The sequence below is a fragment of the Calidris pugnax genome, unplaced genomic scaffold (genome assembly GCF_001431845.1).
Source record: "Calidris pugnax isolate Ruff unplaced genomic scaffold, ASM143184v1 scaffold303, whole genome shotgun sequence".
Classification (NCBI taxonomy): domain Eukaryota; kingdom Metazoa; phylum Chordata; class Aves; order Charadriiformes; family Scolopacidae; genus Calidris; species Calidris pugnax.
The window spans coordinates 95244-113599 of record NW_015091087.1 but is presented as its reverse complement, the minus strand read 5'-3'; the positions used below and the strand labels follow the sequence as shown (position 1 = coordinate 113599).

Here is an 18356-nt window from a genome sequence, read left to right as displayed (position 1 = left end):
GATGTGCTCCCGTCCCCTCACTCTCCCTGAGCACGATGTTGTACGTTAGGGGATATCCTTCTGGTCGATTTGGGTCCACTGTCCCGACATTGTCCCCCTTGCCCATCCCCAGCCCACTGGACTGTGGGGGTTGAGGGCCCAGAGGGAAAGTCTTGGTGCTGTGCAAGTGTTGTTCAGCAGTAGCCAAGACATTGGTGGGTTAACAGCACTATTCAGCCACAAATGCAAAGCCCGGCACCATATGGGCTGCTGTGGAGAACATCAGCTCCATCCCCGCCAGACCCAGCACAGCAATTGCACTGTAAATATCAGGGACAGCGAAGGCAACTTAGAGGCCACTGCTGTCCTACCTGTTGAATTTACCAATCTTTTTTCTTCGCAGGTTTTCTTTGCCTCCGTGCGGTCAGGTGGAAGCAGTCAAGTCTATTTCATGACCCTTGGCAGGACTTCTCTTCTGAGCTGGTAGAAGCGGTGGGATTTGGCGAGAAATTGCTGACATCCAGAGTCTGAGATCTTCATAACTCGGAATTATTTGCAACTGGAGTACAGACCTGCACGAATGCAGCACTCTGTGTAAATGTGTGTGCAGGCGTCACTGGTGTTAGGTTTCTTTTTGTTTTTCAACTGAGGCTGCGACGCAGCTGGTGCTGTAAAGATATTGCCATCAGGTGCTACGATGTCTTTGAGATTTGGGATCACGCTAGAAAGCCACAGGTCTTCTTTTCCCTTCAGCTCCAGGATTCCTAGGCTTTGAAGGACTCTGTTTGTTAGTGTTGAAGCAGAGAGGGGGGAAAAAAAAAGGAAAAAATAAGTAAATCTAGGCTTACCATGAACATGCTGTTGAGTGGACGGGAGGCAGGCAAGAGAAGGTGAGAAGTGGTGTAGAGAGTCAGACTGGCTGAAACAAGAGGGCAGATCTAGTCTAGTGATGTTAACAATGTATTTAATTGACATTTCTTTTTTGTAATGTGACAATATGTGGACAAAGAGGAAGGTGCAGGTTTTAAGAAGTTAATATTTATAAAATGTGAAAGACACAGTGACTAGGATAACTTCTTCTTGGGGACAGGGAGGGTGGGAAGGGGCTCGGGGTGGAATTCTTGGGTTTGTTTTTTTTTTTTGTTTGTTTCTGCAGTTTTATTTTGGCCTGGCCAATAACTTTAGTCATTTTCTGTGTACCAGGTATTGCCTGAAACATGTGCAGATGATTTAAAAAAAAAAAAAAAAAAAAAAAAAGAAAAAGGAAAAAAAAGTTCATTTTCTATAATGATTCTGTGTTAGGCCAGAACTTGGTTATGTCACAGTATTAGCACTGCCTCAGTTAAAGGTTTAATTTTTGTTTAAACCTAGAAGTGCAACAACAGTTTTACCACAGTCTGCACTCGCAGAACTAAAAAAAAAAAAAAAAGAAAAAAAAGAAAAAAAAAAGAGAAATAAAATCCAAACTACATATGTTTATTTTTTGTGCCTACCTCATTGTTTTTAATGCATAAAATAAAAGAGGTGGTTTAGTTTATACGTTTTTAGATGAAAACCATTAATGTCTAATTTAATCTTAATACCAAAACTACCAGATTGAAAGGTTTCTGACTGTTATTGCGTAGCAAGTTTCAGCAGGAGGAGAGAGTGGTCCGTTGGGGCAATAGTGGTAGCGGTATGGCAGTGAGACACTGATTAATGTAATTTGCTTACAAAATTTGGTGAAGCAAGCATTTTTTAAAACCAGTTTCATCCTTAATAGAAGTCTGAATTTAGCCTAAAACCAGAGGTTTCACTCTTCTAACACGTGGGCTTAGTAACAGGCAGGTAAAAATAACTAGTCTAGTTCTATAAACTGTTAAATGTTGTAGGAACCATTTTGGGGCGGTGATGTTTTTCTTTTTTAAGAATGCAATGCACTAAAACTCTTTTAAGAATGTAGTTAATACTGCTTATTCATAAAAACAGCGTATACCTGTGTTTAGATGTAAGATCCCAGCTCTGGCTTTTTTTCTTTCTTTTTTTTTTTTTTTTTTTTTTTAAGTCAGTTTTATTTTATGAATAAGTTCTGACATTTGTAATAAATGTCTTGAGAGTAATAATTTGTTTAATGGCTACATGTTCATTACTTGAGAAACCTTGAGTGTAAAATAATCTGTTGGTGTTGTAATAATGCACAGTGTCACGATTCAGCCATTTTCCTTTTTGTTTTCACTTTTTTCTTTTTTTTTTTTTTTAAAAAAATCTATTCCTTTGGTGGGGTACTTTGTTGACAGCTGCCTTAAGCTGTTCATTCAGTGAACAGGCTCTCAGTGTTTCATGGGCTTTGTCTTCTGCTGCGGTTGAACTTTTTCCTTCACGGCGTGACAGGTAGGGCTTGTTTTTTAAACGCGTGTTCTTCAGTTCAGTCAAGCCGACGGCTCGAGCGACCGGTCACACAATCAATTAAGAGCCGAGAGCACCAGGGGGTGCAAAGCTCAGACTCGACAGACCCGTCTTTTTTGGTGTCAGATCCCACTGCTGTAAATCCTTCCAACCCCCCGCCCACATCAGCGCTGCTGCTGCTGCTGCTGAGGACTCTCCTTCCAGCATCGTAGAGGGTTTCAAAGCGAGCGGCCAACGCGTGCCGCCAGCACACGCGCGTGCACACACACACCAACCCCACATACCCTACCCCCCTTCCCCCCCTCCCCCCCAAAAAAAAGAATCAAAACTCAAGAAAGCCTTACATTTGCTGGCAGAGGAATACCTAGAACTATTTTTTTTTTTTTTATTGTAAATCGTATGACTTTTGGATAGCGTTGAAGGTGAAGGATGTGTTCTTTTCCGGCCCGGTGTGTGGTCAACCAGAAGAATGATCGACCTTTTTTTTTTTTTCTTTTTTCTTTTTTTTTGTACTATAATGAACTAAAGGGGACTCAGAAACGCGACGTGATGGTAGACGTGGGTGTTAATCACACAGCTGCCCCTGTAGTGTAGTTGAAGCTGATTCAATCGAATGTCAAGTCTGCGTGATTTAAATCTTCCAGCGCTATGTGGTCAAAAATCAATCTAGTCCTTGAAAGCTGATGCTATTCACCTAGAGGAAGATGCTCCAGTACTGTAGGGATGCCCAGGTCACGGATACATGCTGTTGAAGTTTGGAGGCTCCGGGGAAGATGGTGGTGGTGGGGAATCCCCTTCCACCGGTGGGGCTGCCCGTCTGGCGGCCTCTGCCTCCCCAGAAGTGCCACCACGGCAAGGTAAAAACAGTATTACAAAAACCACTACGTTACACCAACATCGAACTCTTCAAACAGTGCTCTTGTAAGCAAAGAAGAAAAGAAAAAGCTCCTAGGTTTAGTTTTAAGCTTTAATAAGTAATAATTTTCTGTATCTTTAAGTCAAAGTAACCCTAACTTGTATGACTGCAGTGTTTTTATTTTTTATCTTATGCACATGTTATGTTGGAGAAAATGTTTACAAAAAATGGTTTTGTTACACTAATGTGCATCACATATTTATGGTTTATTTGAAAGTGATTTTTGTGGGTTTTTTAGTTTTCCATAGTAGTAGTAGTATACTTTTTGTGATTTATAACCCCAAACTCTGCTGATTATAAAGATGCTAAACAATAATACAAAATGACAAACTGCATTAAAATTACTAATCGTAGAGCTGCAAAGCAGACTGGTGACAAGTAAAACACTCAGCCTTTTTTTTGCAGTGCTATCTAACTTGTCTTCTGTGTATTATGGAAATTACTGTTTTTTCCCCGTTTTTCCTTAAATAAAGTCAAATTGACACCTATTGTATGTGGAAAGTATTTTGAGTACCTACTGGCTGCAGAAGTCAAGCTGCATGTTGCCTAGTTGCATGTGTTCCTAAGAACAAAAGCCTTGTTGTCAAATCTCACAGTTTTAGAGATTTTGACAGTAAATGTGGGCTTTGGAGGGCTTTTTTGATGTTCTTTTATTATTTTTTTTTCCTTAAAGCCCTATTTCCTGGCGCAGTTGCTCTTTCACTGTATTTCACTGAATTTTTAGAGTTGGAAGGGACCACAGAGATCATCTAGTCCAACTCCCATGCCAAAGCAGGATTGCCCAGAGCTTGTCAGAGCATGTTACTCAGGACTGCAGGAGAATTCTTTGGAGAATTACGATTTTCCTTTAAAAAACCAAAAAGTTGAAAAGCTTAGAAACAATAGCGAGTGCCCAGTGGTTCAGAAAGAAGAAGTTGCACAAAGTGTGTTGAGAACGTGCCCTCCCACCATGCTGCTTTCAGGCATGTGACTTCTTTTGCCAGAGAGTGCCATGAATGGGAATCCTGAGCCAGATCCTTGACATGACCCAAAAGCACGGTTCCAAAAATACTCCAGGCTTTTGGAGCTGTAAGCTGTGAGCACTGGGCAGGTTTGATGCAAAGCCGCTGTTGGCGCCCCCGGGGTTCTTCTTGGCCTTTGCCCATGTGTTTTTCCACCATGGGCTGTGTCTGTTTTCTGAAGTGGAGATAAGCAGCAGACGTTTCCTTCCGACTAGGCTGGTCTCTGGGAGAGGAGGAGGAAGTCTGTGTTCCTGGGCTCCTGCCTTTCCTCGCGCTTTCACCCGCAGAAGGCGAAGGGATGTGGTGTAAGGCTGAAAGTGTTTCAGGGTTTCACTTGCTTCCTACGGACAAAGGTATCTACAGGCCTCGAGCCACACAGCTTTTCCGCTTCTGCAAGTGTAGATAGTGAGGTTAAAAAACTAGCAGGATCAGCTTGGCCTGTGTCAGGAACAGCGTGGGGAGTAGGACTCGGGAAGTGATTGTCCCCATGCACTCAGCACTGGTGAGGCCCCTCCTCAAGTATCGTGTCCAGTTTTGGGCCCTCACTACAAGAAAGACATTGAGGTGCTGGAGTGGGTCCAGAGAAGGGCAACGAAGCTGGTGAGGGGTCTGGAGCACAAGTCTTATGAGGAGAGGCTGAGGGAACTGGGGGTGTTCAGCCTGGAGAAGAGGAGGCTGAGGGGAGACCTTATTGCTCTCTACAACGACCTGAAAGGAGGATGTAGAGAGGTGGGGGTCGGTCTCTTCTCCCAAGTCACAGGCGACAGGACAAGAGGAAATGGCCTCAAGCTGCCCCAGGGGAGGTTTAAATGGGATATTAGGAAAAATTTTTACACTGGAAGGGTTATTAAGCATTGGAATGGGCTGCCCAGGGAAGAGGTTGAGGCACCATCCCTGGTAGTATTTAAAAGATGGGGAGACATAGTGCTTAGGGATATTGTTTAGTGATGGTTTTTGTCAGTGTTTAGGTTGGTGGTTGGACTAGATGATCTGAAAGGTCCCATCCCACCTTGGCAGTTCTATGATTCTAACTGCTGCTCAGGCTCCTGCTGGCTCTGCTCCAGTGGCTGCTCCAAAGCTGCTGGTTTTCTTCAGTCATTCTTGACCTGTTGAAGACTTCCCTAGGTTAAAAGTACTTAGCATGGTCGAGCAACTTAGCTAGTCCTGAAGGCAGATAAAAGCTGTTGCTAATTAGAGTATGCAGTAAGTAACTGGAAGGAGCAATCCCAGGTGTGGGCTTCACGGTGGGTGCCGGCAGAGGCAATAGTGAACACGCAGAACCTTCACGTTCCTGTGTAAAAAGATACAATTGCCATGATTTACATGAGAAGGAAATAAAAAATGAGAGCGTTGGAAACTGAGCAGCAGATCTCATCCTTCTATGGGACTTGCAGCAGTGGTGAGAGGGGCCCAAATGTGTACCTTGTGAGGGGAGGAGGGATGTACGCAGGCCACAGGAGAAGAAATAGTGCAGCAAAAGAACATGTGCATCTTCAAAATGAAGGACTGAAGTAGTCAAAACAGAGAAAGAAATTATCAAACATCAAAAGGGTCATTTAAAACAATTTTTTTGCAAAGCTTTTAAATATGCAAGTCAAATATCAGTCATTAAAAGTATGGAGCACTTCTCTATGAGATAAAAGCTAAAAACCTGCAAATTAGAAAAGATACAAGAGCCAGCCCTTTGCAGGGGGTTGCTTTGCTTGGAACAGACACACTAGAAAATAATGTTTGTATAGGACCTCGTATAAGAGAGGGAAAGGTAGTTTTATGGGCTACTTCGTTTTGTGCAGACAACTTCTTAGTTCTGTGGCTTGTATCTTGTCTGGGATGAAGAGTGTAATATTGCCGAAAGAGAAGGAAGTTGTTTGAGAAATGACTTCAAATGCAAGAGAAGTGCCTGTGGTGGAGAGGGGACTCGGCACTGTGCATTCAGCGCGGGACTCTGCTGTGGCAGGATGGTCCAAATTTGTTAATTGTAGTGCCAATGCACGTCCGCTGTAGTGTCCAGTGCCCTGTTACCCCCTGTGAGCTGCAGGATCTTGGTCCGAAGCTGTTTCTCTCTTCTTCTCACACCTCTGAAGACACTTCAGTGCTAAATTGTGCCGTGTTGCTTGTGCAAGTATTCCAGAAGCACTTGTTGCGGGCGGCCTGGTTTTCTTGCTGCTGCCGCTTTAACATCCTGAGGGGTCCAGCAGGGAGGCAATCCTGGGAACTTCACTGCCAGAAGGCTTGTTTTGCCACCTGAGGAAAGTGCTTGATGGCCAGGATTCCAGCTGCACGCCAGGGGCGTCCCTTGCCCGCCAGGCTATTTTGGTGGATGTTAGGGATGCAAGCTCAGAAGAGCCTGTGCGTGCCCGGTGGCTGTAAAGATGTTGGCTGCAGCTGGCTTCCAGTGTGCACAAATCCATTGCCCAGCTCCAGCACCCGGCTCTTGGCCTCTTTCCAACCCCTCAAAGCCCCGGAAGGCTCATAACAACTGTCTGCTTTTGACTTTTAACCTCCCTTTTAAAAACTGTCATGGTGGTGTTGGCGCTGCTGGGGGAGGTGTGGCAAGACAGGGTCAGGCATTGCCAGTGTTGCTGGGGAGGTTACTGGCTGGAGGAATTAAAGAACATCAGGTAATTGCAGTCACTTAATTTTCACTCCGTGATCGCCTGGCTCCACGCAGCATTTGCTCCAATAAAGAGATCCTGGGGACTTCACTGCCAGAAGGCTTGTTTTGCCACCTGAGGAAAGTGCTTGATGGCCAGGATTCCAGCTGCACGCCAGGGATGTCCCTTGCCCGCCAGGCCATTTTGGTGGATGTTAGGGATGCAAGCTCAGAAGAGCCTGTGCGTGCCCGGTGGCTGTAAAGATGTTGGCTGCAGCTGGCTTCCAGTGTGCACAAATCCATTGCCCAGCTCCAGCACCCGGCTCTTGGCCTCTTTCCAACCCCTCAAAGCCCTGGAAGGCTCGTAACAACTGTCTTCTTTTGACTTTTAACCTCCCTTTTAAAAACTGTTGTGGCGGTGTTGGCGCTGCTGGGGGAGGTGTGGATTTGACTTTTAACCTCCCTTTTAAAAACTGTCATGGTGGTGTTGGCGCTGCTGGGGGAGGTGTGGCAAGACAGGGTCAGGCATTGCCAGTGTTGCTGGGGAGGTTACTGGCTGGAGGAATTAAAGAACATCAGGTAATTGCAGTCACTTAATTTTCACTCCGTGATCGCCTGGCTCCACGCAGCATTTGCTCCAATAAAGAGCGAAAACTCAGCTCTGTAAATACCAACCTTCTGTGCTACCCCTTATCTCTCCGGTTTATCCCACTCTTGTTCGAAACAATAATAAACTAGGGAGAGAAGGAGGGAGGAAGGTGTTTTGTTGCTTAAGAAACCAAATCACCAATTGAATAAAAGTATGCCCATTCCAGCTGAGGAAATGACAGGGTTTTTTCCGTTGTTAAATTGTAACAGGAAATTCACGTTAACGTCTCGTTCTCAGGCTCTTATGGTTCTGTGGGGTGAATATGTGGCATGGGAAAGTCAGATTAATTTGTTTCAACTGCAGTGCACAGCTCAAATTTTACGTGTCCTCTGTGTGAAATTTTTGTTGCACAACCTTGTATTTGTGATTCAGTGTGTTTTGTCCATTAAAAGGCATTACCACACACCCATTTTATTTTAATATTTGCATCTCCTAAGCAATTTTGCCCACGCCACGTTAGCCATGGAAAAAAAAAATGCTTTTCTGGCTGTGAAACAACTGTTGGAGTGAAGGGATTATAAAATGCCGTTTGCCTCAGCTTTTGTCATGGGGAAATTACACAATTTTCAGCAGAGTCCCATCAGCATTGTTAGCAAAATTCCAGTCTTGCAAACAGGTGAAGCTGAAGAGAGTAAACAATGTGTTTGGGAGCCTTTAGCGAGTCAGATAGATGGTAAGAAAACTGAGGTTTTAGTCTGGGATCTTTCACCTCAGCCATTAAACCATTGTAGCCCCTTGGGGTACCGCTGTCTGCCTCGATGTTTGACCAAGGTGATAGAGTATAATCCACAGGGTGTCTTTCCTGGGCCAGATATTCACACTTGATAACCTTTGGCAATTCAGACACAAAGCTGTTAGCAAGGTGAGACCTCTAAGAGAGTGAAAAAGCATAGAGCGAATTCACATTTTCCTCTTCGGTTTTGTTGCAATGATCTTACCAAATTTTTCACCCAGTGCTGAGCAAGCGCTTGCACGTATGTGGCGAAGGGCATGCTTGTTTGTGACAAGGAGGGGTCCTGGCTTTTGGCAACCCCATGTCTCCTCCTGATGGTGCCACGAGGCAGAAAGTGGGCCTGAGTCCTCCCAGAAGAGCCTTGTCAAGAGGAGGTTGGAGATGGGACTCACGGGGAAATTAAGGCTTTGTGCTGGGGTTTAGAACATACTTGGGGACGCAGACGAGTGAGTGCAGTGTGGGAGAGCAGGGTGCCAGGAGCTGGGGATGGGGCTGAGCACCCTCTGCTGCAGGGCTGGGGCAAGCAGGGGAGGAAAGGTCAGGAGAAGGGAGGAAGAGAAGGAGCTTGGGATAGTCTCTGCATCAGAATTTGCAGTACAGGCTGAGCCACTGGGAGAAGCCAGGGTGCTGACTTCCCACACCTTCAGTCTTTCTGGAGCCCCTGGTCCAGAGAGGACCATGAGCTTCCAGTACTGAGGAGCCGCCTTGAATTCTTGTTTAACTTGTGTTTCTTTTACTGTAGCTTGTGGTATGCCTTCTGTGTTTGAAAAAACCACCCAAACTTCGTATAGTTCCTCTATTGTAATGCTTAAAATGGTTAGGTTTGTCTGTAGCAATCATCCAGCCTTAGGTACCAATCCTGCTGCAGGCTTAAGCATCTGTTTAATTTATAACAGACCTAATCTAACCTCTGTTCTCCCAAGCACTTAGTTGTGTCCTAGCCTCCCAACTAATGCTTAAATGTGGTTCCAAACCTGAAGTCAGAGTTCCTAGCGATGGATCCCACCATGGTGCAGAGACTACACAGGGCAGCTGGCAGAGCCAGTCTTGTGTGCACCTCCAGAAGCTCTGTCCTAACCAGTGGCTCCCTGGGGTCCACTAAGTCCCAAACCTACCCAAATCAAATCGCCAGAACTTCTGGAAATTTTCCTATGGAAATTTTCTCAGTGTTTCACTAATGAAATTAACGGAAAGATAAGAAGAGAGCACAAACTGGCATAGACTGTTAAAATGCAAAGTATGTAATTATAGACTCACAGTTGTAATGACTCTAATGGATATCAGAGACAAGTATAAAAGGAGAATAAATTATTTCAGGGCATAAAGAATCAGTTATGGGTAATTAAGCTGCAATTATCATTACTGTGCTGCTACGATAGGTTTTTTTAAAACTAATTTTTCTAAAATGGAATAATGCAAGTTAAGCATGAATTCATCTATTATCTGCCATGCAGATAAAAACATTTTTCTAGTGCTTTTCAAAATGTGCCAGTGGGACAGATCTCAGTTTTACAGTAGTGAAAACATCAGGGGTTTTTATGAAGTGATTTATTCCACATCACGTAGCTGTTCAGTGGCATCGTTTAAACTGGGGCTCAGTGGAGTGCGTAGACCCCATGCCTACTGCCAATCATGTCAGCCAGCAATCAGGTTCAGCAGAGTTCTTCACATGCTTCAAACGAAGCAATTTGGTAATTTGGTAATCCAGGGCTCTAATTTAGAGCAAGGATGGCACAGTTCAGAGCAGCCAACAGCGTTCTTGGTTCAGTCCACGGTGCCGAGATGGTTGAACCTGGAAATCAGAGGTTGAAAAATTACAGTTTACAATACAGAGATGAATGGTTGTTGATGTCACCTTGCCTTAAAAAGGCCCTTGTAAAATGTGGCAGGTGAGCAGCTGACTCATGAGCAAGTGCGTGTGAAGGACCATAAGTCCTGCTCCTGAAATCAGAGACCTGAGATGGCAGTGGCATTACAAATGATGAGCCAGAAAGGCAAGGGGCCACCTTCTCTCCATCTCAAGGCACTGAGGACTTTGCAGCTGGAGAGTAACTCCCTGCTGGTATCAATGCACAAACTCAGATGTTAAAAGTAACAACACAAATTTCAGACAGAGGTTCATTTTATATATATGTATATCGCACAGTAACCCACACAAAGGAGCAAGGAAATGAATTCCAGGTTTGCTCCCAGCACTCTCTCTCTACGCAGGACCCAAGGTAATAATGTTGCCCAGGGAAGCTGTGGATGCCCCATCCCTGGAAGTGTTCAAGGCCAGGCTGGATGGGGCCTTGAGCAACCTGCTCTAGTGGGAGGTGTCCCTGCCCATGGCAGGGGGGTTGGAACTAGATGATCTTTAAGGTCCCTTCCAACCCAAACCATTCTATGATTCTATGATTCTATAATTAGGGGTGTTTGCAGAGGGATTACTTTGGGTCCCTAAAGCCTGGATGCTGCTAAAGAAGTGCTGGTGTTCCCAGGGCGATGGGGGCATCTCAGATACCTTGGACATGTGGAAGGGAACTGGATGCTTGGATTTACGTAGGTGCCTCAATCCTATCAGAGGTTTTAACATGTTTGTCATGATGCTGAACTCCTCAGTGCAGAGCTTGTCATCCGTTGTGTCTGTGTACCGTCTTGCGTAACTGAACCAGCTGATGCTGTAATACAGACCTTCAGAGAGAGGATTTAAAAAAAAAGTTATAAAAAATTTAGAAAATACCAAGGTTTAATGTTCCTAACTTAAACTTAACCCAGGCACCTCTTACTACTGCTCAGCATTTAATTACATTTATAGACTTTTCTTGAAGTGCCATACTCACTCTACAACAGATGGTCCTCATAGAAGGGATAAGTGTTCAAAAACTCTCCTTATCCTCATTAATTAGTTTGGAGCCTTATGTATCTCTTACTTGGTGTCATGCAAAGTGCTCATTTTCTCATAAATTTTATCAACTTAGTATGGTTCATAAATACTAATGAACTTCTCTACATTCCTGTAAAGTGAGAGACTGTTATCACTAGAAGCATTTTTATTTTTTTTCTGTTATTGTAACTTGAAATAAGGAACAAAAGGTTGGATTTTTTTATGGAAGAGAATTTAGAAAACATTTTGTTTCAGACAAGTCAAGGTGAAGCATTGTAATATTTGGTCAAAGCCATTTTCTTCACTTCTAGTAACTAATATTTTGCTTGCTGTAATAACCACCGACATGTCCTCATGTTAACTGTAATTAGAATTTTAAAGGTATTTTCATGTTGCTCCCTACATTCACCATCCCTATGTGCGATGCTTTTTTGAATGGACAACTTTTCTCCAGCTCACAAAGTTTGTCTCTGAAGGAAACGTGTTACATCAGGTTATATTTACATTTTTGAGGGATTGGGTATACCTCTAAAAACCCATGTGCTGGGTGAGAGAAGGTGCTGGTAGGTGAACACTTTATAAATTCTATGGCAATGTTTAAGCATTTCAGAGTGTATTGAATAAAAAGACATAAATCTGTCTCGGTTAAACTGACCTCAGACAAAACTTCCCTCTCACCTTCCTTGATCAGAGTACATGTCTTTCATGAGGCTAATGTTTTTCCCATGGGAAGTATCAGTTAAAAAGCAAACTAATTTTCTGATTAAAAAGGAAAAGATTCAGATAGAAAATGCATAGACCCCTGGGATTTTTTTATACGAAGAACTGAAGCGATGTTTTGCCCAGTTGGCCAAAGCTTTCACTTGTGAGCTAGCCCAAGCCTTGCCCTGGGTGAGAAGCCCCTCGTTGCCTTCAGGCCATGGCACCCTCAGGTCTCATCTGCAGACTCATGGACGAACAAGTGCCAAGTATTTTGGGTAAGTGCCTCGGAGGGGTGGTTTTTGTTGGAACAACTGAGATTTGGAAGGGAAGCAAAAACAACTCAGAGACTTTGCCAAGCACGGAAGCCCTTCCTCAGGTGCACTAAGCACAAGCAGAGAACGGGTCCTCTGAGATCAACCAGCCATGTCCCCAACTTGCTGAGGGAAAAAGAGAGTTTGCAGTCGATGACTGTTAATTAGAGAGGCTATAATCTGGTTGTTTCCTAAGGAAAAACATGTGTCCAGTAGAACTAAGGGAGTTTTAGGCTGAAAAGGAGGAAAAAGGGTGATTGCGCTACGCTGTAAAACCAGTGTCTGCAATGGGGCCCTGCTTTCTGGTGCCTGTTTATAGAATCATAGAATCATAGAATCATAGAATTTCCCAGGCCGGAAGGGACCTCCAAGGGTCATCTAGTCCAACCTCCCCACAGTCAGCAGGGACACCCCCAACTAGACCAGGTTGCCCAGGGCCTCGTCGAGCCTCTCCTTGAATATCTCCAGGGATGGGGCCTCAACCACCTCCCTGGGCAACCTGTTCCAGTGCTCCACCACCCTCACAGTGAAGAACCCTCTCCTAATCTCCAATCTAAATCTGTTCCCCTCCAGCTTGAAGCCATTTCCCCTCGTCCTGTCACTACAGGCCTTTCTAAACAGGTTCTCCCCAGCCTTCCTGTAGGCTCCCTTCAGGTACTGGAAGGCTACTATTAGGTCTCCCCGGAGCCTCCTCTTCTCCAGGCTGAACAACCCCAGTTCCTTCAGCCTGTCCTTGTAGCAGAGGTGCTCCATCCCCTTGATCATCCTTGTGGCCCTCCTCTGGACCCTCTCCATCAGGTCCATGTCCTTCTTGTATTGAGGGCTCCAGACCTGCACACAATACTCCAGGTGAGGTCTCACCAGAGCAGAGTAAAGTGGCAGAATCACCTCTCTGGACCTGCTGGCAACGCTTCTTTTGATGCAGCCCAGGATGCGATTGGCCTTCTGGGCTGCAGCTGCACACTGCCTGCTCATGTCCAGCTTCTCGTCCACCAGCACCCCCAAGTCCCTTTCCTCAGGGCTGCTTTCCAACACCTCACCCCCTAGTTTGTATTGGTGGCGAGGATTGTTCCGGCCCAGGTGCAGAACCTTGCACTTGCTCTTGTTGAACCTCATGAGGTTCACCTGGGCCCACCTCTCCAGCCTGTCCAGGTCCCTTTGGATGACATCCCGTCCCTCTGGTGTATCGACAACACCACACAGCTTGGTATCATCCGCAAACTTGCTGATGGTGCCTTTAATCTCCCTGTCTATATCATTGATAAAAATGTTAAACAGCACCGGTCCCAGCACGGACCCTTGAGGAACACCACTTGTGACTGGTCTCCATCTGGACTTTGAGCCATTGAGTACTACCCTCTGGATGCGACCATCTAGCCAGTTCCTTATCCACTGAACAGTCCACCCATCAAATCCGTACCCCTCCAATTTGGCAATCAGGATGTTGTGGGGGACCGTGTCAAAGGCCTTACAGAAATCCAGATAGATCACATCCATAGGTTGCCCCTTGTCTACTGACCAAGTCACTTTATCATAGAAGGCCACTAGGTTAGTCAGGCAGGACCTGCCCCTAGTAAAGCCATGTTGGGTGTCCTGGATTACCTCCCTGTCCTTCATGTGCCCAAGCATGGCATCTAGGAGGATTTGTTCCATGATCTTCCCAGGCACAGAGGTGAGACTGACAGGTCGGTAGTTCCCAGGGTCCTCCTTTCTACCCTTTTTAAAAATGGGTGTGATGTTCCCCTTCTTCCAGTCTGCAGGGACTTCACCTGACTGCCATGATTTTTCAAATATCATGGAAAGTGGTTTGGCAACTACATCAGCTAGTTCCTTCAGGACTCTGGGATGTATCTCATCAGGTCCCATGGACTTGTATATCTTCAGGCTCCTGAGTTGATCTCGTACCTTGTCTTCACTTACAGTGGGAGGGACCTTGTCACCCTGGTCTCCAACTTTTTTGTCATCAACACAAGAACTAGGAGGAAGGGGGTTACCAGTGAAGACCGAGGCAAAGAAGTCATTGAGAACTTCTGCCTTCTCCTCATCTGTTGATACAAGTTCCCCACTGTTGCACATCAGGGGGGGTACATTTTCTTTAACCTTCCTTTTCTGGTTAACGTACCTGTAGAAGCCTTTCTTATTTTTCTTTACGTCCCTTGCCAAGTTCAGTTCTAGCTGTGCCTTGGCCTTCCTGACCTCATTCCTACACATCTTGGCAGCATCCCTATACTCTTCCCAGGATGCCTGTCCCTTCTTCCATTTCCTGTGTAGCCCCATCTTGCCCCTTAGTTTGACCAGCAGGTCTTGGCTCAACCATGGTGGTCTCTTGCCCTCCTTGCCCATTTTCCTACATGTGGGGATTGAGATCTTTTGTGCTCTATAGAGAGCATCCTTAAAAATCTGCCAGCTTTGTTCCGCTCCCTTGTCCCTGAGGGCTGTTTCCCATGGGGTCCTATTTACTAACTCCTTGAAAAGCTGGAAGTTTGCTTTCTTGAAGTTTAGAGTCCTAACTGTGCTTCTGGTGAGCTTCAAACTCCTTAGGACAGTGAACTGCACTAGGGCATGATCACTGCAGCCTAGGCTACCTTCAATTTTGATATCCCTGATGATTTCACTTGCATTTGTGATCAACAGATCCAACAATGCATTTCCTCGAGTAGGGCTGTTAATTTCTTGTCGCAGGAAGTTGTCATCTAGGCACTCTAAGAGCTTCCTGGATTGTCTGCAGCCAGCTGTGTTGCTTTTCCAGCAGATGTCGGGGTGGTTAAAGTCCCCCAGCAGGATGAGAGCCTGTGATCGTGATGCCTCCTCAAGCTGGAGTAAGAAGGCATCATTGACAGGCTCCGCCTGGTCAGGCGGCCTGTAGTAGACTCCTACCACAAGGCTCCCTTTGTTGTCCCAATCCCTAATTCCTACCCATAAACTTTCAACCTGGTCATGGCTACTCTTTAGCAACAACTCTTCACATTCTAGCCACTTCTTTACATAGAGGGCAACACCTCCACCCCTTCTTCCACTCCTGTCCCTTCTGAACAGCTTGTACCCATTGATGGCCACACTCCAGTCATAGGAGTCGTCCCACCAAGTTTCCGTAATTGCTACTATGTCATAGCTTTCCTGTAGCAGGATAGCTTCCAGTTCCTCCTGCTTGTTGCCCATGCTGTGTGCATTGGTGTAGAGACATTTCAGCTGGTCTGCTGGCCACGTCACGTTCTTAGAGGGACACTCCACTGATCCCCCAAGATGCTTTGTGGCTGCAACCCTCCTGTCTCCTATTACCTCAGGGGCTCTTGGTCCATTATTTCTTGCTTCTAGTGCAATGGCAGGCTGGAGGGTGTCCTTAAGCTCGTCTCTAGTGCTTCTCAGTGTTTCTCAAGCTTGTCTTTGGAAGATGATTTATTCACTGCCTTTAAACATTCATCTTCAGCCTAAAAGTGCAAGGTTGCATACCTTGATCTTTCTTTTGTGAAGACAGTGAAAAATAGACTTTTTCCACAAATTCTGCTTGTGGGCTTTCAGAGTGATTAATTGCATGATTATGATGTGGGAGGTAGGCACAACCACTCATGCCACAGCATGGGGGCAAAAGGAATGGAACCCCTTGTGCTCCTTGTTGCTCATGTGCATGTGTCTAAAAATCAAACAGACCACTGCTGTTCATGATTTCGTAGAGAATGTCTCACAATTGTGTTTCTTAATTGAGATCAATCCAATATATTGATCCCCTGGGATCAGTTTGCAGCTGAGGTTCATTACAGCAGAATAGTTGTTCCTAAAAGACCAGTCAGAACAGAGGGTCTGGAGAGCAACTAACAGTTAAAACATTCCCTCATGGGGTTTTCCCAGTCAGAAATACTGTCTGGAAGTGAAATCTGTGAATCTGGATTTGGCAGGAACCCAGATGGAGCGTAAACCAGAAGAAATCTGGACATCTCTGCTAAAGTCAACCACACTCCAGGTACCTCTGGACAATGAAAGTTCATTCAGATTAACTGTGAGGAAATGGGCAATGAAGAGCTGCCTTCTGCTGGTAGAAGGTGATGAGCTCTCTGATTTTTATGCACCCCGTGACCATGGTACAGCCCACGATCACACTGCAGTTATTTCCAAATTGGTCTGTGAGTGCCTGTACACACCAAGGCAAGGGAGCAGAGGGCCCTCACAACCATCTTTCTGCCCAGGATCTGACTGCTGACTTCTAGTCTAGCAGGACAGCCAGTCCTCCTTCACCAGACCCTCTGCAGCACAGCTGATGGGCTGGCCAGCCCCTGGCCACAGAGCGATTCCAGCAAGCCCACTTAGGCCTGTCTGGTCCTCCTCATGGATGGGGGTAAAGTTCTCTTAGATCCAAGTGTTTCGGTGGTCTCCTTAGGCAGGACTGCCACTGCGGGTGACCTAGGCTGGGGTGAGGGATCTGCTTTTGCCACTCAGTGCCCAGTAACCCTGAGGGCCAGCTGTAGCGAGATGGGCCATTGCTGTTGCCCCTGGCAGCTCTGCCATGGAAAGTAGGAAGAAGAGTGAGAGGTCATGAAAATGGCCAAAGTGAAGTTGTTGATCTCTTTTTGTCCACCTTCTATAAATAGAACCTACACTTTTGGTTTCAGTTTTATTTTTAGTTGTGTGGAGAACATTGTGTTCTTGTTCCCATTGCTGAAATGGCTCCTAGGTCTTCTTCCCATTCTTCTGTGATAACAGCCCTGGGCAGAGGAAGATGTGATTTCTCAGTAGCTGGGAGATGTTTGCACGGCAAGGCCAAATATACAAGAATCACACAGAATCACAGAATGATGTGGGGTTCGAAGGGACCTCTGGAGATCATCTAGTCAAACCCCGCTTTGGCAAGCAGGTCCACCTAGAGCAGGTTGCACAGAGCTCGAGTTCCCCTCTCAAGATGCCTACAGGAGGGTGGAGAGATGCCAGGGACCACACACCAGCAGAAATGGGGTTGGATGCTGCCATGGCTGTGCCCCGTCACTGGAGGATGAAGAGTCTGGTGAGGCTTGCACCTGGTGCTGCACTTTGGGACTTGCCAAGGTGGGTGCCACCAGGCAGGGGAAGCTCCCTGCACCAGATCCCACTGCTCGGTGAGACCTGTTGTTTAGGATCATCCCACATCTGGCTGCATTTGCTGCAGGAGAAGCAGCTTTCTTCCCTCTGGCAACCATGCCTTTAGGGCCTGCAGGACTCGTTAACTTCTCAGAAGTTTTAGAGGCTGGCATTTTTTGCAGCAGCTGTAAATTCAGTCTTAGTTGGAGAAATGTTATTGGTCTCATTCCCTCCTCCTTTTCTTCTGTGGTGTCTGCCCTTCCTTCACTTTCTTAAATAGCTCTCCTGCTTCTGTTTCTGCCCAAAGCAACATTTGCCTCACAATGCAGTGGGCTGAAGCAACACACTCGACATTTTTTTCAGTGGATGCAGCTGTTGCTCTTTCTAGCAAAGACGTGACCCTGTGGCACTGCGATTGCCTTTCTGCACCGCAGCGTGCAACCGCGCACGTAACCCAGTCCAACTGCCCCCAAGACGGGGCAGAAGCTCTAGCTTTTAATCAAGCAGCTTTGGGCTAATATTGAAGAACGTGAAAGTAATAGAGGATTTGCATGAAGGAATGAAGCTGCAGAGGAGGTTTCAAACAGGCCAAATCCAAATCTTGCTTCCAAATTGGCCATCTGTTTGCAAAATATATATCAGCAAATGCTATAATTTCACGGACGTGACTTGGTTCCAAGTTGCCTGTGGTAACTCTGAGGCTTGACTAATGAAGTTTTGTAATAGGTGTCTTCACTACTTGCTCTAGAAAGCATCCGTGCCGACATTTCTCAAACATTGAATGCAAAGGCCTAGAAGTTCCTTTTGGATTTGAAATAGGGTGCTATTAAGCAAGCCCATTTTGCAAGTTCTAATCTCACGCCAGGAAACACTACTCTTGTGAAGAGGTGACCATCAGAAAAGTGTGTCCAGTTTCTTTCCAGTAAGATCTGGGCTGAGCTCATATCTCTCAGGACAGATGCAGGATAGGTATTCATGGGAGTTTTGTGCAATAGCAATAGATGAGGAGATGCTCAAAACTCTGAAGTTTGCAGAGGCAGTGACAGTAAATAGTTCCTGGAGGTCGTAAGGGACCAAAGATAAAAAACTGAAGTGGGTCTTTGTCCAGGTGAATAGCATTGATGCTGTGCATGTAAATGCTTCTAACCACAATGCACAAATTCTGCTTCTTGCAG

The 18356-nt window shown here is 45.7% G+C and overlaps 2 protein-coding genes across 12 annotated transcripts in view; one reads left to right on the top strand and one right to left on the bottom strand.

Annotated features, from left to right (window-relative positions):
* MAP4K4 (mitogen-activated protein kinase kinase kinase kinase 4) overlaps window positions 1-3768 on the top strand; it is a 171264-nt gene extending 167496 nt beyond the window's left edge. For all 11 annotated transcript variants that reach the window (XM_014957751.1, XM_014957757.1, XM_014957755.1 and 8 more), the window contains one exon: window positions 383-3768. In XM_014957751.1, coding sequence (XP_014813237.1) covers window positions 383-466 — 84 coding nt within the window. In that variant the 3' untranslated portion in view covers window positions 467-3768. The remainder of the gene's footprint in view (window positions 1-382) is intronic.
* Window positions 3769-9994: 6226 nt separating this feature from the next.
* Window positions 9995-15415, bottom strand: LOC106897227. Its single transcript, XM_014957736.1, has 2 exons — window positions 14596-15415; window positions 9995-10048 (listed from the first exon to the last, which is right to left on the bottom strand). Exons 1-2 carry the CDS (start codon window positions 15292-15294, stop codon window positions 9995-9997), a joined length of 753 nt encoding a protein of 250 aa, XP_014813222.1. The 5' UTR covers window positions 15295-15415.
* Window positions 15416-18356: the final 2941 nt, after the last annotated feature.